Source organism: Lepidochelys kempii, chromosome 2 (assembly GCF_965140285.1).
Source record: "Lepidochelys kempii isolate rLepKem1 chromosome 2, rLepKem1.hap1, whole genome shotgun sequence".
NCBI lineage: Eukaryota > Metazoa > Chordata > Testudines > Cheloniidae > Lepidochelys > Lepidochelys kempii.
This window is the reverse complement of record NC_136381.1, coordinates 258,704,938-258,728,687: the sequence shown is the minus strand read 5'-3', so window position 1 is coordinate 258,728,687 and position 23,750 is coordinate 258,704,938. Positions and strand designations below refer to the sequence as shown.

At 47.0% G+C, this 23,750-nt stretch overlaps 1 protein-coding gene across 2 annotated transcripts in view; it reads right to left on the bottom strand.

The window, feature by feature from the left end:
- The window catches only part of ACAA1 (acetyl-CoA acyltransferase 1), a 41,409-nt gene extending 18,354 nt beyond the window's left edge, over nucleotides 1-23,055 (bottom strand). Inside the window, exons 1-5 of one of the 2 annotated variants that reach the window (XM_073334722.2) lie at nucleotides 22,821-23,055; nucleotides 6,503-6,596; nucleotides 6,095-6,152; nucleotides 1,342-1,421; nucleotides 912-954 (exon numbers count right to left, since the gene is read on the bottom strand). In XM_073334722.2, coding sequence (XP_073190823.2) covers nucleotides 912-954; nucleotides 1,342-1,421; nucleotides 6,095-6,152; nucleotides 6,503-6,596; nucleotides 22,821-23,003 — 458 coding nt within the window. In that variant the 5' untranslated portion in view covers nucleotides 23,004-23,055. The remainder of the gene's footprint in view (nucleotides 1-911; nucleotides 955-1,341; nucleotides 1,422-6,094; nucleotides 6,153-6,502; nucleotides 6,597-22,820) is intronic. The other variant, XM_073334721.2, reaches the window with a different exon arrangement.
- Nucleotides 23,056-23,750: the final 695 nt, after the last annotated feature.

Sequence of the window (23,750 nt, the reverse complement as noted above, 5' to 3'; positions counted from 1 at the left end):
TTTAAGTTAGTAACCCAAGCCAGATTGGAAACTTCAGAGGTAAACACACACTCACCACTTTAATCTAAAATATTTTGCTTCTGTATAATTCAGATTCTTCTGAAATGTGTTACATCCCAGCTCATGATTTCATTACCCTGTACAGCATTAGTACATTTCATCCCACTCACTGTTCCAGTAAAGTCACCAGCACTAAGAGAAGCACCATGTATTAATTCAACTGCATTTATAACAGTGCACAAAGAAATATCTGTTACACTCCTTTGGAACATCAGTGACTAGAACAGATGAGATGTTCATTTCCAAATATGAGACAACTGGGATCTGAGATCAACACAAACTGACCAGAGGCTTATAAAAAGCCAATCACAGATGGCATTTTTTCAGGTCCTTAGATCTCCACACACAAAAAGTGCACATGATGGCAGGGCACCAGAGGGGCCTAACAAACCAATTCTTTAAAAAAAGGCTTATAAGGGATGGATGACTAACTAGCACTCTGTTCTTGGGTTCCATTCTCAGATTACTCACTGCCTTGTTGTGACCCTGTGGACAAGTAACTGTGGCCTACATTTTCCAAGAGAAACTAGGTACACTGAGTGCCCTGCTTGACACACCTTAAGAGAGCCTGGTTTTCAGGGTGTGGGTTCTCAAACTTTCTGAAAGAGTCAGGCCACTTTAAAACGTCTCCTATGAGGCACCCAAAAATCACTAGTCACTTTTAAAAAGTCCAGACCTTAATCTCAGAGACTCTGTTCACCCATCTGTAATACAGGGATAATGCCTACCTCAAGGGAGTTCTGAAGTTTGTTTGGAGAGCACTTTGAGATTCTCATATGAGAGATGTTATAGAAGGCAAAGTACTATCTAGAAGTCTACAGGAGTAAATGTGTATATAGAAATTTTCTTACCCACAGGCCAAACCAATGTCATAAGACCCATTTCTGATGCCACCTGCAACAAAAGTACTGTGTAAACATTTTTACCACCACTTAGCAGTAAATATTTGTTCAGCATCTTGTTACTCAGAAGATCATATTTTCCTGGAATAAGGTAGCCCACTCTTTCAAGGACAGTGATAATTTTCAGAGAGGACTGTTAGGAGTATATTGAGTTCCTTTAGCTACCATTTCTACAGAGTAGAATTATGGGATCTTCACAGAAAGTTTCTTTCAGACGTAAAGGCTATATTCAGTCACACAAAAGTATAAGAAATTCATAGGGGAGAGAGAATTAGGGATCAAATCATTATTTCAGAGTCTGGCTCCAGCAGTCTAAATCACCATCAATAAAGGAAAATTCTGATTCTCTGACTGCCCATAAGGCTCATTACATGCTTACCAGCTATATTGATCACAGCTTGCAACCCAGAGGAACATTGTCTGTTAACACATGATATGGGTACAGTCTCTGGAATGCCACTAGAACAGAAGACACAACAGAAAAGGCACAGAGTGAAAGACACCACATACCAAAACAACAACAAATTTAAAGAGGAAACTAATCTCTTAAATTATCTTTAACTCAGTCAATTCTAACACAATAACAGACATACCTGTTGTCAGACTCCTCTAAGGCCATGTCTACACTACAGAGTTAAGTCGACTTAAATTACATCAACGATCATAAACCACTGTAATTACATCACTTGTGCATGTTCACAAAACGCTCCTTCTTTTGGCGAAGCCTGTTCGCAGTTGGTGCAGTAGCATGACAGGGAGAGCAGTGCATTGTGGGTAACTATCCTACTGTGCAAATCGCCACCTTCTGCCATTTGGATTTCTGGGAATGGATTGTAGTGCATCATGGGGTGGGCTCACAGCCCCATGATGCAGTTTTCTAAATCCCATCATCCCATGGGACTCCAAATATGTATTGCACTGTTTTTCAAATGCCCCTGTAAATTTTGCACCTGCCATCTCTGCCTGAAAGCATGGATCCTGCACTGCTCTCCAGTCTTGTGATGAGTGTTACGAACACAACGCAACTGATCCTGCAGTATTTCATGAGCTGCAAATCTGAACAGGAATTCGTGGTACCTGCCCTGCTATGTACCATGGAAAGAAGCAATTCAAGATTGATATTGGCATTCACGGAGCAGCTGTATACAGTGAACCATTGCTACTGGGCTCAGGAAACAAGCACCCACTGGTGGGACTGGATTGTGATGCAAGTATGGGATGGCAAGCAGTGGCTGTGCAAAGCCACCTTCCTTGAACTGTGTACAGAGCTTGCCCCTGCCCTGTGGTGCACAGACACTAAAATGAGAGTTGCCCTCAAGCTGGAAAAGCATGTGGCAATCATTGTGTGGAAGCTGGCAATTCCAGATTGCTACCTGTCAGTCGTGAATCAGTTTGGGGTTAGGAAGTCCACTGTGGGGGTTGCAGTGATACAAGTATGCAGGACCATTAATCACCTTCTGCTATAAAGGACTGTAACTCTGGGCAACGTGCAGGAAATGGTGGATGGCTGAGGTGGGGCAATAGATGGCATGCATATCCCAATTTTGGCCCCAGACCATCTTGTGAGGGAGTACATCAACAGAAAGGGCTACTTCTCTATGGTATTCCAGGCGCTTGTGGATCACCATGGGCATTTCACTGACATCAATGTAGGGTGGTCAGGGAAGGTGCATGACGCACACATCTTCAGGAACACTGGTCTATACAGAAAGCTGCATGCAGGGACTTTCTTTCCAGACCAGAAGATTCCAATAGAGGATGTTTAAATGCCCATTGTGATCCTGGGAGACCGAGCCTATCCCTGACTCCCGTGGCTCATGAAGCCTTACACTGGAAATCTTCCCAGCAGCAAGGTTTGCTTCAACAACAGGCTCAGCAGGTGCAGAATGATGGCAGAATGTGTGTTTGGCAGATGAAAGGGTCGCAGCACTGTCCTTTTGGCTATTTAGACCTCAATGAGGAAAATATTCTCATGGTCATAGCAGCCTGCTCTGCTTCGCATAATATTTGTGAAGCCAAAGGAGAAAGTTTCCCCACAAGTGGAGCATTGAGGTGGATCACCTGGCAGTTCATTTTGAGCAGCCAGACACCATGGCTATTAGAGGGACTCAACAGGGAGGCTATTCAAATCAGGGAGGCTTTGAAGCTGCATTTTGATAGAGAGCTCCAGTAATGTATCTTTCTGTAAAGCATTCAGCCAGTCATTGTTTACTTGCCACCTTGAACGACCCTTGTAATGATTGCTACCTGAATGTCAACTGTAGTCTGCAAATGTGCCAGTTGCCACTGGGTATGAATTTCTGCTGCAACCACTGCGTGTAGGACACAAATAAAGAACCACTGTTTAATAAAAACTCAGTTTTACAAGACAGCAATACACAGATTTACATTTCTTACAGGAAACATGACACTGAGCAGCACTCTCTGAAATGAGATTCCACAGCTGTGTGTAAGTCCAGCTGTCATTATGGAACATGTCCCTAGGGGGTGAGTGCCAGGGCCATGAGAGGAATGCGGGGGAGGGGGGAAGAGAGTTTTTGGAGGGCATGGAACGCAGTTCTGTATGGGCTGCCAGGGAACTCTAGCATGAATATGTTTCAACTGCAGCACAATCAGGGACCTGAGCAGCTGTTTGCTTCTCTGTGAGCTTTACCATCTGCTCCTTTGACTCTCTATTATCCGCTCCTGCCCCTGTCTCCTCTCCTGGGTATCCATTTCTAGTTTGTCATTTATTGTCTCTCTCTACGGTCTGTGTTCGCTATCTGTATGATCTGACAATTGCACCACTTCTTGAAACATGTCCTCCTTACTCCTCATTTGCCTGCTTGTTTGATGGAGGCGCTACACTGGTGTGTAGGAGCTGGTCCTAAAGGGCACCTCTGCAGAAACAAAAGAAACAATACACAGTGTCAGTATTGTGTGTGCACTCGCAATCTTGAATCATAAAAGTTACATACATGTCTTTCTCACTTTCCCTTGGCAAGCACACAGCATGGCCAGAACACTAAATATGATGAGTTTGGCCTAGGGAGTGCAGGATGATACAAAGGGTCTGGGTGGTTTCAGAAGGGGATCAGTACAAGTGCCTAGAAACACTAGGACACTATTCTGAATACTGGCACCGTTTTCCACAGATGTGGGTGATTGAAGTGGATATCTCACTACTGAGGGTAATCGAGGATGCAAGGGTGCATCTCCTGCACGTGTGTGACTTCAGACACACTTGCCAGTGTGCTGCTTTGGTTCCTGCAGAAGTAATTGCTGACTGTCATGGCAAAGTTTCCTACAATGGAGGGAAGAAACAAAACAGCTCTGCCAAGGAACATTTGGCAGAGGATTGCAGAGTAACTTCAGGAAAGTTTCCTAGAGATCTCTATGGAGGATTCCCAGGTGATCCCGGTGTGCATTAAACTTTTTTTTGCAGGGCCCACATTGTACAGCTGCATAGGGGAATGAGAAGCAGATGAAAACGGTAGCTAGTGTTGTTAGTTTCTATCCCTTCTCCCACGTGCAGCGTATAACAAAATTAAGGACATCTCTACCTCATGTAACCGTGTAGTATCAAAACGAGTACTTACCAGTGCTCCCCCTTCTGCTTCAGGGAGGCCAAAGCACTGGGACTGGCTAGACCGCTCCAGAGTCAAAAAGAGGTCCTGGCTTGCCACACCACCGGATGCCCCTGTTGCCTGTCCCACATCCTCCTCCAACTCTACCTCCTTGTCCACCACTTCACCCTCGGGGTGGACTCCGCTGGCTGCTGCCTCCAGTCCCCCTGAAGCATCCACAGGCTCTGGGTGGGGGAGGTAAGGTCACTGCCGAGGATGGCGTGCAGCTCCTTGTAGAAGTGGCATGCTTTTGGTGCCACACCAAAGCAACCGATGGCCTCCCTTGCCTTCTGGTATGCCTGCCTCAGCTCCTTGATCTTAGCATGGCACTGCTGCATGTCCCCTTCGTACCCCTTCTCCTCCATGCCATGAGCAATCTGCTCGTAGATGTCAACGTTCCTACGGCTGCATCGGAGCTGCGACTGCACAGCCTCCTCTCCTCATAGACCCAACAACTCCAGTGTACTCCAGATTGGAGCGTGTTTGCTGTGAAAAGTCAGCATGGCCAGCTGGAAATATGTTATGTGAAATGTCCACATCAAGCAAACAGAAAGTAGAATTTCAAAAATTCCTGGGGCTTTAAAGGGGGAGGGGCGCATGCCTGTGTTACTGGCTGCACGGCAGTGGAGTTCAAATTACTGACCAGAGTGGTCACGATGGGCATTGTGGGATACCTCCTGGAGATCAGTGTCTACACTTACAGTGTGTCGCTCTCACTTGGTCACCGAAAGCTCTATGCCACTCATTGAGATGGTTTAATTACGTTGGTGTAGCAGGAGAGTTAAATCGGTGGAAGGCACACTAAAGCGTGTACACCTCCGCTGTTTTGTCGACGAAACCTGACTGTGTAGTGTAGAAAAGACCTTTAGACTACTCAGTGATCTGTATTGTGGTACAAACAGCAGCAGGTACAGTAAGTCCCTGGAGAAAGCGTTTAGTCACACAGCACCCATGTCACAGCCCTGGCATCCAGTGAACCCAACTAGCAGTGAGAAGAGAATTCAGTCCTTAACCTCTCTGTTATCATTGCCAGTTGTGCTGGTGCAAGAAACTGAGACAATGATTCACGAGGTATTGGGCAGAGCCAACAAATCATTTCACAAGAGCCACTAATCATTTGTGCAGTAGTGACTTAGTTACTACCAACCCAACCTGACTTTACCTCTACGGGTGAAAAGCTGTTCATACCATTACCAATTTCCTTCCTGACTTCCAAAATTATTTTTCTACCTCATTTTTGCTAGTTTTGCTAGAAATTGGTAACTACATGTAAGAGAATATATTAAAAGCTAACAATATATTATGCAATAGAGCTTGCTCCTCCCAGTCTGAAATGTGTGAGACAATATAAAATAAGCAGGGACTTTGAACTGTGAGTCAAGGTTTAACTTCTAGTTTAAAGATTAGGGGACATTGGCTTTGGAAGAGTTCAAGAGTCACATCTCCACTTTTCTCTCAGTACCCAGGAGAACTCAGTGCCAGAGAACACAATGAAAGGAGTCTCACTCAAGGAGAAAGAAAATTTACCTTAGAAATTGGGAAATTCTTGCAGTGAAAGCCCCAGCTCCAGGTTGCAGCACATTCCCTGCATGCAAAGACATGTAATTCCAATTGATTAGCTGCATTTTCTTTACCCTGGCTATTTAACACTCTGTAGACGCTTGAGCGTATTAAGATCTTAATATTAAGATCACGACAGTCAACGTTTTAGAAGAACTCTTAAATCAGAGCCCATACCCCTGACAGAAGAGGAAACAGCCCCCCGGCAGAGGACACACTGGAGATTAAGCTAATACTATTCTAGTGTAGTGTTAACACCCTGCTGATTTCAGAGCTCTGCCTAGATGGCATCCATTGGCCACAAAGGGCACTCTTGTTTTCAGAGAGAGGCCCAAGACTGGAAGTTTAAGTTCAGAATGAAGAGGGCTCACTTACCAACACAGATATCTCCCACTTTCTCAGGACTCAGACTGACATCTGTAAGGACAGCTGTCATAACAGCAGATAGCAGCTCATCAGGAGTAGTATCCTGAAAGGAAAAACGGCACATCCTGTGAAGTATGCAGTGTTGTTGTAGCTGTGTGGGTCCCAGGATATTAGGGAGGCATGGTGAGTGAGGTAATATCTTTTATTGGATGAACTTCTGTTAGTGAGAGAAAGAGAAACTTTCAAGCAAAGAGGTGTGCAGCCAAAGTGTGGGTTATTTCTGTATTGAGGCATGTACTTCAGCAACCATCACCCATCCATTAAACTCTCTCCGGAACATTCCCAGACTAGCATCAACTTCCTGAACACCACAATCAGCTTCAGCACTGGAACCTGACAGACAACTATATACAAAAAAGCCATAGATGATCGCATCCGATGAAGTGAGCGGTTGCTCACGAAAGCTTATGCTCAAATAAACTGGTTAGTCTCTAAAGTGCCACAAGTACTCCTTTTCTTTTTACACCTAACTTAATAAATCCAGTAACCGCTCCAAACACACCAGGAAATCTGTTATCTACAGCCAGGCACTCAGATACCACAAAATATGTTCTGAGGAGAAAGTCTGTGATATACACCGTAACACACTCAAAACCACCTTCAACAAAAAAGGACATTACCAGAGAAGTAGAAGCATCATGGAAAGGGCACCCAAATATCCACAGAGAACCTGTTCAGTACAGAATTAAAACCCTCTCCAACTACACACCCCTAATTTTCACCTACCACCCCACACTGGAATCCATAGAGGGCATCATCAAGCAACTACAACCTGTACTCAATGGCGACTCCATCTTCCAAGAAATCTTTCCTAAACCCCATCTTCTGGCCTTCAAACAACCCACCAAACCTCTCCAAAGCTCATCATCAGAAGCAAGCTCTCCAGGGACTAGGATACACCAACTCAAAGTGGCACCAGATCCTTCCAGAACAACAGATGCAAAACCTGCAGACATATCTCCACTACTACAATGATCAACACCCCCCACAAAACACCTTTCAAGATCTATGGGTCATACACATGCCTATCACATGTTGTGTATCTCATCCCATGCAATAAAAGCCCCAACAACAACTATGTGGGTAAAACCAGACAATCACTATGCTCTCAGATGAACTCACAGGAAAATGATAAAAGAGAAAAACACCACATCCCCTGTGGCTGAACACTTTTCACAAAGCAATCACTCTATATCTGACCTTTCAGTTCTCATCCTCAAAGGAAATCTGCACAACACTTTCAAAAGACAGCCTGCGAGCTTAAATTAGTAACTTTGCTAGACACTAAAAACCATGGACTGAATATAGACATTGTGGTAATAAGCCATAAATCCAATCTATAACTCACTAACAACCCCGCCCAGCTGCCTTTGTGTCGTCATCGTCTCCCCCCCCCCCCCGACACCCATTTCTTTCCTCCCTATGACTAGAGGGCTGTTAACAGGCCACTTCACCTTGAATGGTCCCTTGAAATACATGTTAACTACTTATGCTAAAGACAGGTTTCAGAGTAACAGCCGTGTTAGTCTGTATTCGCAAAAAGAAAAGGAGTACTTGTGGCACCTTAGAGACTAACCAATTTATTAGAGCATAAGCTTTCGTGAGCTACAGCTAACTTCATCAGATGCATATCGTGGAAACTGCAGCAGACTTTATATATACACAGAGAATATGAACCGCATAAACACCACCCTATACCGGAAACCTACTGACCGCTATTCCTACCTGCATGCCTCCAGCTTTCACCCTGACCACACCACACGATCCATCGTCTACAGCCAAGCTCTGTGATACAACCGCATTTGCTCCAACCCCTCAGACAGAGACAAACACCTACAAGATCTCTGTCAAGCTTTCTTACAACTACAATACCCACCTGCAGAAGTAAAGAAACAGATTGATAGAGCCAGAAGAGTTCCCACAAGTTACCTACTACAGGACAGGCCTAACAAAGAAAATAACAGAACGCCACTAGCCGTCACCTTCAGCCCCCAACTAAAACCCCTCCAACGCATTATTAAGGATCTACAACCTATCCTGAAGGATGACCCAACACTCTCACAAATCTTGGGAGACAGGCCAGTCCTTGCCTACAGACAGCCCCGCAACCTGAAGCAAATACTCACCAACAACCACATACCACACAACAGAACCACTAACCCAGGAACTTATCCTTGCAACAAAGCCCGTTGCCAATTGTGCCCACATATCTATTCAGGGGACACCATCACAGGGCCTAATAACATCAGCCACACTATCAGAGGCTCGTTCACCTGCACATCCACCAATGTGATATATGCCATCATGTGCCAGCAATGCCCCTCTGCCATGTACATTGGTCAAACTGGACAGTCTCTACGTAAAAGAATAAATGGACACAAATCAGATGTCAAGAATTATAACATTCATAAACCAGTCGGAGAACACTTCAATCTCTCTGGTCACGCAATCACAGACATGAAGGTCGCTTTCTTAAAACAAAAAAACTTCAAATCCAGACTCCAGCGAGAAACTGCTGAATTGGAATTCATTTGCAAATTGGATACTATTAATTTAGGCTTAACTAGAGACTTGGAGTGGCTAAGTCATTATGCAAGGTAGCCTGTTTCCTCTTGTTTTTTCCTACCCCCCCCCCCCAGATGTTCTGGTTTAACTTGGATTTAAACTTGAAGAGTGGTCAGTTTGGATGAGCTATTACCAGCAGGAGAGTGAGTTTGTGTGTGTATGGGGGTGGGGGGGATGTGAGAAAACCTGGATTTGTGCAGGAAATAGCCCAACTTGATTGTCATGCACATTGTGTAAAGAGTTGTCACTTTGGATGGGCTATCACCAGCAGGAGAGTGAATTTGTGTGGGGGGGTGGAGGGTGAGAAAACCTGGATTTGTGCTGGAAATGGCCCACCTGATGATCACTTTAGATAAGCTATTACCAGCAGGACAGTGGGGTGGGAGGAGGTATTGGTTCATATTCTCTGTGTATATATAAAGTCTGCTGCAGTTTCCACGATATGCATCTGATGAAGTGAGCTGTAGCTCACGAAAGCTTATGCTCTTATAAATTGGTTAGTCTCTAAGGTGCCACAAGTACTCCTTTTCTTTTTACTTATGCTAAACAATCTCTTCCACCTTGTATTCATCTGTGACATTCCGAGTACCTTTCCCAGACCTGATTCCTGAAGAACTCTGTGTAAGCTTGGATCTCTCACCAACAGAACTCAGTCCAATAAAACATGCTATGAAGAGCATTTAAGAGAGTGAATGTTGCTTTAAGGGGAAATTAGAAACAATGCCCTCCCACTGACTTGCCCCCATACTATTTTAATGGCCAACTGATTTATGTTAATACAGGGCTTGAAAAATTTGCAGATCTATTAATCCTACCAGCCAATATACCAGTAACTAACCACATGTTCTGCAATTTAGAGCAACATTTGTATATTGTCCATGTTACATTGTGGATTTTTCAAGCCCTGTGACAACACACTGCCTTCCATTCTGCTTTGGTAAGTACAAGAAATAGTGCTGTTGTAAATCTTTCCAATTCAAAAGCAGCTCCAGTTTGTTAGCCATAACAGTGCACAACAGCCCAGCATTTCAAACTAGATTCTATGGTTCCTGGGTTTACTTTGGCAAAAGAAAGAGGTCACTGGGAAGATATATGGCCAGATCCCACAAGCTGATATACTTGAGTTGAAGGAGCTTGGTGCTTCACAGGATTGATGCTATACTAAATCGACCCAGAAAGAGCCTTTGTTGTTTAAACCTTAGTCCAAAAGCTTCACTAATGCAGAAATAAGGTTGCCTGGTGGCAGGGCTGGATTAAGACCTTTAGAGGCCCTAAGCACTGAAAAGATTATGGTGCCCCCCATATGTAATTCAAAATAAAAACAATACCATACCGTAAAATAAAATTTTATTTTTCGAAATGACACAAAATTTACATGTATGCTGAAATTAAAATAGCTTCTTTCTAGATTTTCTGATTGCAAAATTCTGGATAAGTTCATTGAAGCTGACTCGACGAAAACATGTCTGCTTCAATACACAATAGAGAAAGTGAATCAAGTCTGTGCTGACACATTGTTGTTCTGAGAGTTTTTTATTCTTTTCAGCTGAGAAAGAGCGTTCTGCAGAGCAGTTAGTAATCATCAATGTTAGACAAATACGTAGTGCAATCTCTGCATTTGGAAATACACACTGTATTCCGTCTTTCAGTATTGTGTCATGAAGATCAATGTGACTGAATTTCATTTTTCCTGTTTCATTAAACTTTGCGCGCATATCACAGTGGAACTGCCGCAATTCTCCACAGAGATTCATGTTCAAGCCAACAGGGTATGAGTCAACTAGCTTTTGGAAAACTTGCGAATATAGTTGGTCAGATAAGTCCATACTGTTTAGAAAAGAAAATCTACTTGATACTTCTTTGTACACTTCACCTCTCCTCTTCATATGAGCTTCAAGTGTATCAATTATAGTGTAGTAGGTAGATACGTGAAATTTGTCTCTAAGATTCAATGCTGTTTCTGTTGCACAGCTATCATTTGCTTGTTTTTTCCCCGATTCGCTTGCGGGACTGGGCTTCTTTGTAGGTAGTACCAGGCAAGAGATCTTTTGATATGTCTTCAAATCTTTCGAAGTCATTCCTCAAAGTGTGTAAGTGGTCTGCTAATGACTGACAGAGGTCTGCACACGTTTTCAAATCCAATTCTCTTTCTTGGAGAGCTTGATTTGTGTGGTAAAAGTGTTGTAAAATTTCATTCCACATGGTCAACATGAATACAAACTCTAGTTCTTGCATCTTGCTTGCAATGTTTTCTGCCTCTCGTATAATTTCTCCCTTTTGTGATTGGTCTTCAGCTATACTTTCTAATGCATCCACAATCTTTGAGTAGGACTCCAGAATTGTACTTGTTGCCACTGCATGTGCCTCCCAGCGAGTATTAGAAAGAGATTTCAACACACAATCATTGCCCAAATATGGTTTAAGAACTGCCCACTGGAGTGTTGGGGCAGAGAAAAATGTATAAAGTAACTGGACTGTTGAGAAAAAACGTACTGCCACCGGACAACAACCAACAGCACTGCGGCCAACAAGATTGAGAGAGTGCGCAGCACATGGTAGGTGGGGATAAGTAATAAAAAGAGAACAGAAAAATGGGAGAAGAGTGTGTAGTGGCATGTAAGAAAGTCTAACAAAGTTCTGATTTTTCCCCATGATGTCTACTTCGATGCTTTTTTTGAAATATCAAATATCAAACTTAAAAAAAAAACACTCATTGTTTTGGTGCCCCCTACTCTGCTGGTGCCCTAAGCACATGTTTAGTCTGCCTGTTGGGTAATTCAGCCCTGCCTGGTGGTGCCTTGTGCCCTTCCAGAACCTCGAATTCAACTACACTCAAAAGTCTGACAACCAGGAAATGTAGAGTTAAGAAAAACGCCACCCCACAATGCAATCTTGACCTATCCCATTAAGCTGGTAATAGCCACTGGGAATGGTTCAGTAAGGGTAGTGCCATAATATGTAGATGTACAGGACAACTAAGAAAATGTGCCATTGTGTGTCTTGTATTCTTGTAGTATTTATTTGCATGCACTCCAGCTGTGTTTAGTGTAGCTGTACTGAATTGTAGAGGGATCAGTTGGAGCAGACTGGAAGAGTTGATATAAGAAGTGCAGATGTACTTTGAGGGATCAAGTACCCATCATTTCAGTACTGAGTTCTGTACATGTCAGTAACAGTGCACAGGGGTTTTGTTGTCACAGGGACTGCCTGCAGTCTGGTGGCATACATGACTAAGCCAGTCAGAGCTGGGTATGAATGGTTATAAATAGGGGAGTTTGAGACAATCCTACGGATTCAGTAGTGAACAACAGAGGACGAAGGCGTGTCCGCCATGAGAACCCATCCCAGAACCTGTGTGACTTTGAATCCAGGCTGTGGACTTCTTGCTGGATGCTGGTGATGGAACTTTTGGAATTATTGCCGACTTTCAAAACTCTCTGTAATCTGCCTGTGACAATATTTATGGTGAGAAATTACTATTTGTAGCTAATTTCTTTAGTGAATCAAGCTTCGTTTGCGTGTTTTGTTTTATTTGCTTAGTAGACCTGCTTTGTTCTTTTTGCTATTCCTTTAACTACTTAAAATCTGCCTTTTATAGTTAATAAATTTGTTTTGTTTATTATTAAACCCAGTTTGTAAACTTTCTAACTGAAGGGGCAAGAAGATGTGCATATCTCTCTTCACACTGAGGGTATGTCTACACTACGGAATAAGGTCGAATTTATAGAAGTCGGTTTTTTAGAAATCGGTTTTATATATTCGAGTGTGCGTGTCCCCACAGAAAATGCTCTAAGTGCATTAACTGCTCTAAGTGCATTAACTCGGCGGAGCGCTTCCACAGTACCGAGGCTAGAGTCGACTTCCGGAGCGTTGCACTGTGGGTAGCTATCCCACAGTTCCCGCAGTCTCTGCTGCCCATTGGAATTCTGGGTTGAGATTCCAATGCCTGATGGGGCTAAAACATTGTCGCGGGTGGTTCTGGGTACGTATCGTCAGGCCCCCGTTCCCTCCCTCCCTCCGTGAAAGCAAGGGCAGACAATCATTTCGCACCTTTTTTCCTGAGTTACCTGTGCAGACGCCATACCACGGCAAGCATGGAGCCCACTCAGGTAACCGTCACCCTATGTCTCCTGGGTGCTGGCAGACGCGGTACGGCTTTGCTGCACAGTAGCAGCAACCCATTGCCTTCTGGCAGCAGACAGTGCAATACGATTGGTAGTCGTCCTCGTCGTGTCCGAGGTGCTCCTGGCCACGTCGGCTGGGAGCGCCTGGGGAGACATGGGCGCAGGGACTAAATTTGGAGTGACTTGACCAGGTCATTCTCTTTAGTCCTGCAGTCAGTCCTATTGAACCGTCTTATGGTGAGCGGGCAGGCGATACGGACTGCTAGCAGTCGTACTGTACCATCTTTTGCCAGGCAGGCAAGAGATGAGGATTGCTAGTAGTCGTATTGTACCATCTTCTGCCAGGCAGGCAAGAGATGAGGATGGCTAGCAGTCGTACTGTACCATCTTCTGCCGAGCAGCCATGAGATGTGGATGGCATGCAGTCCTTCTGCACCGTCTGCTGCCAGCCAAAGATGTAAAAGATAGATGGAGTGGGTCAAAACAAGAAATAGACCAGATTTGTTTTGTACTCATTTGCCTCCTCCCCTGTCTAGGGGACTCATTCCTCTAGGTCACACTGCAGTCACTCACAGACAAGGTGCAGCGAGGTAAATCTAGCCATGTATCAATCAGAGGCCAGGCTAACCTCCTTGTTCCAATAAGAACGATAACTTAGGTGCACCATTTCTTATTGGAACCCTCCATGAAATCCTGCCTGAAATACTCCTTGATGTAAAGACACCCACTTTGTTGATTTTAGCTCCCTGAAGCCAACCCTGTAAGCCGTGTCATCAGTCGCCCCTCCCTCTGTCAGAGCAACGGCAGACAATCGTTCCACACCTTTTTTCTGTGCGGACGCCATACCAAGGCAAGCATGGAGGCCGCTCAGCTCACTTTGGCAATTAGGAGCCCATTAAACACCACACGCATTATACAGCAGTATATGCAGCACCAGAACCTGGCAAAGCGATACCGGGCGAGGAGGCGACGTCAGCGCGGTCACGTGAGTGATCAGGACATGGACAGAGATTTCTCTGAAAGCATGGGCCCTGCCCAATGCATGCATCATGGTGCTAATGGGGCAGGTTCATGCTGTGGAACGCCGATTCTGGGCTCGGGAAACAAGCACAGACTGGTGGGACCGCATAGTGTTGCAGGTCTGGGACGATTCCCAGTGGCTGCGAAACTTTCGCATGCGTAAGGGCACTTCCATGGAACTTTGTGACTTGCTTTCCCCTGCCCTGAGGCGCATGAATACCAAGATGAGAGCAGCCCTCACAGTTGAGAAGCGAGTGGCGATAGCCCTGTGGAAGCTTGCAACGCCAGACAGCTACCGGTCAGTTGGGAATCAATTTGGAGTGGGCAAATCTACTGTGGAGGCTGCTGTGATGCAAGTAGCCCACGCAATCAAAGATCTGCTGATATCAAGGGTAGTGACCCTGGGAAATGTGCAGGTCATAGTGGATGGCTTTGCTGCAATAGGATTCCCTAACTGTGGTGGGGCTATAGACGGAACCCATATCCCTATCTTGGCACCGGAGCACCAAGCCGCCGAGTACATAAACCGCAAGGGGTACTTTTCAATAGTGCTGCAAGCTCTGGTGGATCACAAGGGACGTTTCACCAACATCAACGTGGGATGGCCGGGAAAGGTGCATGATGCTCGCATCTTCAGGAACTCTGGTCTGTTTCAAAAGCTGCAGGAAGGGACTTTATTCCCAGACCAGAAAATAACTGTTGGGGATGTTGAAATGCCTATATGTATCCTTGGGGACCCAGCCTACCCCTTAATGCCATGGCTCATGAAGCCGTACACAGGCAGCCTGGACAGTAGGCAGGAGCTGTTCAACTACAGGCTGAGCAAGTGCAGAATGGTGGTAGAATGTGCATTTGGACGTTTAAAGGCGCGCTGGCGCAGTTTACTGACTCGCTTAGACCTCAGCGAAACCAATATTCCCACTGTTATTACTGCTTGCTGTGTGCTCCACAATATCTGTGAGAGTAAGGGGGAGACGTTTATGGCGGGGTGGGAGGTTGAGGCAAATTGCCTGGCTGCTGGTTACGCGCAGCCAGACACCAGGGCGGTTAGAAGAGCACAGGAGGGCGCGGTACGCATCAGAGAAGCTTTGAAAACCAGTTTCATGACTGGCCAGGCTACGGTGTGAAAGTTCTGTTTGTTTCTCCTTGATGAAACCCCCCGCCCCTTGGTTCACTCTACTTCCCTGTAAGCTAACCACCCGCCCCTCCTCCCTTCAATCACCGCTTGCAGAGGCAATAAAGTCATTGTTGCTTCACATTCATGCATTCTTTATTCATTCATCACACAAATAGGGGGATGACTACCAAGGTAGCCCAGGAGGGGTGGTGGAGGAGGGAAGGAAAATGCCACACAGCACTTTAAGCACAGCACTTTAAAAGTTTACAACTTTAAAATTTATTGAATGACAGCCTTCTGTTTTTTGGGCAATCCTCTGTGGTGGAGTGGCTGGTTGGCCGGAGGCCCCCCCATCGCGTTCTTGGGCGTCTGGGTGTGGAGGCTATGGAACTTGGGGAGGAGGGCGGTTGGTTACAGAGGGGCAGCAGTGGCAGTCTGTGCTCCAGCTGCCTTTGCTGCAGCTCAACCATACACTGGAGCATACTGATTTGGTCCTGCAGCAGCCTCAGCATTGAATTCTGCCTCCTCTCATCACGCTGCCGCCACATTTGAGCTTCAGCCCTGTCTTCAGCCCGCCACTTACTCTCTTCAGCCCGCCACCCCTCCTCCCGGTCATTTTGTGCTTTCCTGCACTCTGACATTATTTGCCTCCACGCATTCGTCTGTGCTCTGTCAGTGTGGGAGGACAGCATGAGCTCGGAGAACATTTCATCGCGAGTGCGTTTTTTTTTCTTTCTAAGCTTCACTAGCCTCTGGGAAGGAGAAGATCCTGTGATCATTGAAACACATGCAGCTGGTGGAGAAAAAAAAAGGGACATTGGTATTTAAAAAGACACATTTTATAAAACAGTGGCTACACTCTTTCAGGGTAAACCTTGCCTTTAACATTACATACATAGCACATGTGCTTTCGTTACAAGGTCGCATTTTGCCTCCTCCCACCGCATGACTACCCCCTCAACCTTCCCCCCTCCCTGTGGCTAACAGCGGGGAACATTTCTGTTTAGCCACAGGCAAACAGCCCAGCAGGAATGGGCACCTCTGAGTGTCCCCTGAAGAAAAGCACTCTATTTCAACCAGGTGACCATGAATTATATCTCACTCTCCTGAGGATAACACAGAGAGATAAAGAACGGATGTTGTTTGAATGCCAGCAAACATACACTGCAATGCTTTGTTCTACAATGATTCCCGAGTACGTGTTACTGGCCTGGAGTGGTAAAGTGTCCTACCATGAAGGACGCAATAAGGCTGCCCTCCCCAGAAACCTTTTGCAAAGGCTTTAGGACTACATCTAGGAGAACCGCAAATGCCAGGGCAAAGTAATCCTTTCACATGCTTGCTTTTAAACCATGTATAGTATTTTAAAAGGTACACTCACCAGAGGTCCCTTCTCCGCCTGCTGGGTCCAGGAGGCAGCCTTGGGTGGGTTCGGGGGGTACTGGCTCCAGGTCTAGGGTGAGAAACAGTTCCTGGCTGTCGGGAAAACCGGTTTCTCCGCTTGCTTGCTGTGAGCTATCATCTTCTTCGTCCCCAAAACCTGCTTCCGTATTGCCTCCATCTCCATTGAAGGAGTCAAACAACACAGCTGGGGTAGTTGTGGCTGAACCCCCTAAAATGGCATGCAGCTCATCATAGAAGCGGCATGTTTGGGGCTCTGACCCAGAGCGGCTGTTCGCCTCTCTGGTTTTCTGGTAGGCTTGCCTCAGCTCCTTCAGTTTCACGCGGCACTGCTTCGGGTCCCTGTTATGGCCTCTGTCCTTCATGCCCTGGGAGATTTTCACAAAGGTTTTGGCATTTCGAAAACTGGAACGGAGTTCTGATAGCACGGATTCCTCTCCCCAAACAGCGATCAGATCCCGTACCTCCCGTTCGGTCCATGCTGGAGCTCTTTTGCGATTCTGGGACTCCATCATGGTCACCTGTGCTGATGAGCTCTGCATGGTCACCTGCAGCTTGCCACGCTGGCCAAACAGGAAATGAGATTCAAAAGTTCGCGGTTCTTTTCCTGTCTACCTGGCCAGTGCATCTGAGTTGAGAGTGCTGTCCAGAGCGGTCAGAATGGAGCACTCTGGGATAGCTCCCGGAGGCCAATACCATCGAATTGTGTCCACAGTACCCCGAATTCGACCCGGCAATGTCTATTTAAGCGCTAATCCACTTGTCAGGGGTGGAGTAAGGAAATCGATTTTAAGAGCCCTTTAAGTAGAAATAAAGGGCTTCATTGTGTGGACGGGTGCAGGTTTACATCGATTTAACGCTGCTAAATTCGACCTAACGTCCTAGTGTAGACCAGGGCTGAGGGGTGTGCACATGAATGCTGGATAAGTCCACTCACACAGAGCTGACTTCAGTCTGTGTCTGCAGATGGGTGTGGTTCTACCTGTGTGTGTGTGCGCTGCAAGAGGCCAGAGAGCCTAATTAAGCAAAACAGGGAGAGGGAATCCAGGCTGGTGGAGCAGGAGGGCTCAGAGAAACTCCAGTACATCATGTGGCATCCCGGATGGGCGGGGGTCCAACCCATCACACCCAATTCAGTACTTCCTAATCCACTGCACTAGTATGTGTATTATAGCATGTTGGGGCATCCTCAATGTGGATAGATAAGGTTGAGGAGAATGAGGCAGGATTACATTACCCTAACTGCTTACTAGAGTCTTCCATCTTCCCTCTAATTAGCATTAATTTCCTTGAAAATCAGAATCTGTACGTGGATTTTAGAACACTTAATATCACTGTTAAACCAGAAATTTTGGTCTCAGGATAAAGCTTCCAAAAGTAGCTCCTGCAGAATGCAGGCAGAGCCAGGAACATGCATACGACACATTCTCTGAAAGAGGCCAAGAATAGCGCTCCAACTCAATACATAGGTGTAGCTCAGTGGCAGTGCCAACGGCAACAGCATGTTCATGTTGAGCAACTCAATTACTGTGACAACTGGCTGCCAGCAAACCTGCCAGCTTGCAACAGGAGCTCTATCTTTGCACACATACGCTTCAGTTCCTTTGAAGCATCAGTTTGGTTCAAGCTGAGCTGGAGTTCCACAAACTGAGGCTTTGTCTACAAAAGCACTTTTGTCGGTAAAATTTTTGTCTGTCAGGGGTGTGAAAAAACATGCCATGCACTATCTGAGATTAATCCAGAACAATATCAGTTTGGAGAGGCTCAGAACCTTAGTCTGAGCCTTGGATGTGCACAAAAACATTATAAGAACTAAACGATTTTGTAAACTCATGAATTAAGGGGCTTTATCTTGGGAATATCTAGCTCATATGACCCAACTTTGGACCTCTAACCTATCCCCAAATTGCGAGGCACAGCAAATTTCAAGACAATCTGAGTCACCATGTATATTTTAGAATGCTTACAATAGTAGTCTTTTATAACGAAGCTGCCATTCCATTATAATTCTTTTTATTTAATATCCAGTTCAGTATAGAGATTAATTCCTATTAACCTCTGTCTACTGCTTCAATTCCTCTCAATTTCCAAATCGCAACATACAGTTAAAATCCTCATTTAGCTATGAGGTCTCACACTTCATAGCCTTACTTGCACCACACCTGGGGCTTCTTGCACCCCTCCCCTTCCCCCAAGTTCCCTGTGTGCCACTCTCCCATCCCTCTCTCTTTCAGGAACTCCCAACTCCACCCATTCTCTCTCCTGCCAGAGATTCTGTGTGCCCCCATTCCTCCTATACCAGGGCCTCCCCTTCTCCCCATGCCACTGTGTATACACCTCCCCATTCCTCCTATGCCATTGGGTGTATGTCCCCCCCCCCATTTCCACCTTCCCCCCTGCCAGAGGTTCTGTGGGTCCCCCTTCCTACATATCACAGTCCCCCCATCCTACTCCCCCATACCAGGAGCAATACATGTACCATCATTCCTTTCCCCCCAACCCACATTATTATTTGTCTAGGAGACTGACATTCTGAATGTCAATCTATTAAACTCCTTTGGGAAGATGAACAGAAATGAGATAGGGTAACTGTTAGGCTAAAAGGCATAATGGGTGCGATCAACCAGTTATTTACTCTATAGATAGGACTTCTGGTTTTGAGGGTTTATAAATTATATTTGTCAGAGGGTAGGAGGGGAGAGCAGCATTTGTGTTTTATGTAAATGTCCAAAACGCAGGGGTTTTCAGGGCTTTTTGTATGTACCATTACAATAGCATATACTGTAATGACTAGTCTTTGTAATGTTCCCTGGGGTGCTTTAATATGGTACCGTTTCAAACAGTAGTACATTAAAGTGCACTAGGGAACCTTTAGTGCCCACCAAGAGGGTCTACAAGGATTAATTCATTTGCAACATATTAGCGAGCTTTAGAAATCACCGCCCCCGTCCCATAGTGCACATTACTGCTCCACATAGACAAGCCCTTAGAAACAAGTAGCCATTTCTGTTGTTTTTCCAGTGTTTATTGGATAAGCGCTCATTTCATTCCCTGAGTGCAGCAAGTTTCTGTGCTGTAAAGTGCCGGTATAGACAGTGCACCAGCACTGGGAGCCATGCTGCCAGTGCTGGGAGCTACGCCCCTTGTGGAGGTGGTTTTTTTAGAACACCGGGAGAGCTCTCTCCCAGTGCTTTGCCACGACTACACAAGCTACGTTAAAGCACTGCTGCAGCAGCACTTTAATGTTGCCAGTGTAGACTAGCCCACAGTCCAGGCTCTGGCAGGGGTGAGCGTCCCGACAGTCTAGGGGCTTCCATTGGGGGGAGAGCCAGCCAAGCTTACAATCCTAGCTTGGCAGACAGTAGACTTACATAGGCCTCCTGGCCCAAGGTTAGGGTGGCAGGGGAATGCGGGCCCGCCTGACTCCATGGCGTTCCAGCCCAGGGCCCTAACAATGGCGGAGTGGTCCGCCACTGGGTCAGCGGGGATCCAGCAGCAACACATTGAGTCAGCCAGCAACATAGCCAGACAGTAGTCGGCTATCCCTGGGCTACTTCCTATCTCCCCAGAGTTTGGTACCTCTGTAGTCCACAGGTCCTCGGGCTCCTCTGGGTACGCAGTGGACAGCAGTCCCGGCAACTCCTCTTCAGGGTCAGTCTTCTCTGAGGGCAGGTGCTGCAGAGTGCATGTTCCGTTCCAGGGTGCCACAGCAGAGTGGAGGCATCCATCTCCTTCCTTGGCTTCTGCTCAACTGAGATGCACAGTCCTCCCTTTATACTTCCTGTCCCGCTCTGGTACTTCCAGGAAGAGTGGCGGGGCAGATTCGGCTTTGCCCACCAGGGGGAGCGTAGTGGTCCTTCGCTCTCAAGTCTGGAGGGAGGCTATTCCGCCTCACTACAGGGTGTTTATCAGTTAAAGCTTAAAATAAGAAGCCCTATCTATAGATAACACAGTCTTGAGACCCTCTGCAAAAGAGCAGGCAGAGGCTTCGTGTGTCTTCAATTTCCCCCCTTTTCAGTTCCCCAGTTTTCCTCAAAATCAGTAGGGTTTTGACCACTGATGCCCAGAATATTCTCTAAAATTTTGGAATTGATCAGATGCAGTGTTCAAATGTTATCACATTACTAATGTAAGCAGTGTTGTTGTAGCTGTGTCAGTCCTAGGATGTTAGAGAGACAAGGTGGATGAGACAATGTCTTTTATTACACCAATGTCTGTTGGTGAGAAAGACAAGCTTCCCAGCTTACACAGAGCTCTTCTTCACATTATTCAGGCAAACAGCTGCAAGTTGAGTGCAAGGCCTTTGCAACCTAGCCAACTAGTTTTATTTAATGACTACATCAATCTTCTTTCCATACACTGTTTAAGAGGAAACAGAGCAGCTTTTCAGGTCACAAATCTACAGTAGGCAAGAGACCTCCTGCAGACAGGGATAGCCAGGCCGGGGCTTCAGGGCAGAAGTTTGCGCACAACACATTGGGGATTTATCAGTTTAGATCCACTGGTTCCATGCCTTAGACTATGTCTACACTACAGTTTATGTTGGCATAACTTGTGTCTCTCAGAGTTATGAATCAGAGGTGAATTAAGATTTATTGGGGGCCTGGGCAAAAAGAACATTTGGGCCCCCCACATCCTGCAAGCCCAGAACCAGGGAAGCCAGGGCCCCAACGCTTTCAAAAGGTGGAGGGTCATGCCCGCCCATTTTTTAACATCAGCATAGTAGCCTCAGGCAGGCATGGAGCAGCAGTGGCATGGGCATAGTTTGGGAAATGGAGGGGGGGCGTTGTCCGAGGCTTGCAATTTGGGAAGGCCAGAGGCAACAGGAGGCGCACTGCTGCACGTAATGGCTGCCTTCGGCATGTGAAAGTAGAATGAATTATATTGAAATTATAATTCATTAAAGAAATGCTACTTGAAGGGTTTGTTGAAATATAGTTGTCAGGAAGAGAAACATTAAGGAGTGTGAGACAATGGGTCCTCAAACTAATTAACTTAGAGCTCCTACTGAGCTAGAAGATTGGTAAACATTAGTATGCAAATAAGATATGTATGTATATTTGTCAGTTTCTGCTTCCTTTTATCTCTTATGTTAAATTGGCTTTGGCTTATCTGTATAAATAAGTTAGCTTGAGCCTCAGAGAGGGGCTCACATATCTGGGTGCATTGGCAAAGTGCTTTGCCAATAAACAGAGTGGTCTGACAAATTATGCGAGTACTGAATCTGACTTTGACAGGCACAAAGCACAGTTGGCAGCAGGTGCAGCTTGTCACCAGGGCCCATGGGCAGCGGTGTGCCCTTGGAGGCGGGAACATGGTCTGGGGGCCGCTCTCAGGCACCCTAGCCCCTGCCCAGGGCAGGTGGAGGGTCCAGGGTTCCCCAAAGCAGCCTGGGCTCCCTGGGTGGCTCTTACCACTGCCCATTCTCCCGCTGACGTAGCTTCTGCCATTTGCAGAGGATGTTTTATTATGCTGACAGGAGAGCTCTCCCGTCGGCATAGAGTGTCTTCACCAGGCACGCTTCAGTGGCGCAGCTGCACTGCAGCAGCAGCGTCTGTGCCCTCAGACACTGCACTAGTGCAGAAAGCGACTCGCACCAATAAAGTCACTTGCACGCTTCTAATACCCGTGCAGCAGGTCTACACTGGGGATTTGCCCTCATCTAGCCACCCTGGTGCAGAGAGGGGAGAGCCCGAGAACACAGGGGAAGGGGACACACAGGTGCAGAGAAAGAAGTGCAGAGCCCCCTTTAAAGCAGGGGAGATGAGGGCACACATGGTAAGAGCAGAGAGGGAAAACCCTTTACCGTGGGGGCTCCGGCCCCAACCCCTACTCCCCTGAATTTCCCAACCCCCCAATCCCAAATTCTACCCCCTCAGGCCTCCCCCAAAACCCCTCAGGGCTCCCCCCCCAGCCCCCTACCCCAAAACCCCTCCTCCCCTCAGGGCTCCCCCGCCCCAGCCAACCACTGCGGCTCTAGGGGCTGGCCCCCCAGCCCGCACCCCCGGGGCCCCCTTGGGATTCCCCCAACCGGGGTTACCTTGAAGCCGCCCCGCTTGGCTTTGGCGATGGGGGTCCGCCGCCCGTGCACCACCACCACGTCGTCCTGCTCCCCGTCGTGGCCGGGCGCCGTCGCTACCCCCCCGCACTGAGCCGCCCGCAGCGCCGGCCCCCCGGCAGGCCTAGCCGCCAGGTGCCCCAGCACCACCGTCACCCGCTGCATCGCGCGTCCCGGCCGGCGGCCTCCCGGAGCCTGCGGCCGCGCGGGACTCTGGGACAGAGCCGGCCCGCCCCGCCCCGGCCCTGCGGGCGGGGCCAAGGGCGAGCGAGTGAGGGGCCGCCCCCTGATTTGCATAACATGGCGCCCGGTGACAATTCCCTACTTTGAAGGGCTGGGCTCCTGGGAGACTACAGGCCCCAGGATGCAACGCGCCACCGCGAGTGGACAGACTTTTGGCGCTTTGCCTGCTGGGGCCTGTAGTCTTCCATCCTCCCAGTTGAGTGCTGTGTCCAACCGGTTCAGTTACCCTCGCAATGGACCCTGACCTACTGCTGACACTGTCCTGCCGGCCTTGTGCATGAGACAGTGTAGCTACTGCCTAGTGTGGAGGCATAGCCTAAGCCCACTTAGATAGGGTCCCCTCCTAGGTCAATTTTGGGCCTATTCCTTCTTCCTCCCAGCTTGACCTAGAGTCAGACACAACCCCACTACCGTCAAACCCATCCTTCCACACGAATGTCACAGCGCCCAGGTTTGCTAGAGCAGGCTGTCAAGGAAAAGCATCTATTGTCCCGTTATGGAAATGTCTGATAGAATTTAACAGGGATGAGACAAGTAGAGCCCTATGGAAATTTGAAAGGGTTCTGTAGAAATGACTCTAACAGAGAATAAGAGCCTGCCTCTACACTTTTTAGTTTAGTTTGGTTGTGGTTTTTTTGAGTGAGTTTGTTTTGTTTGAACGAACATCCT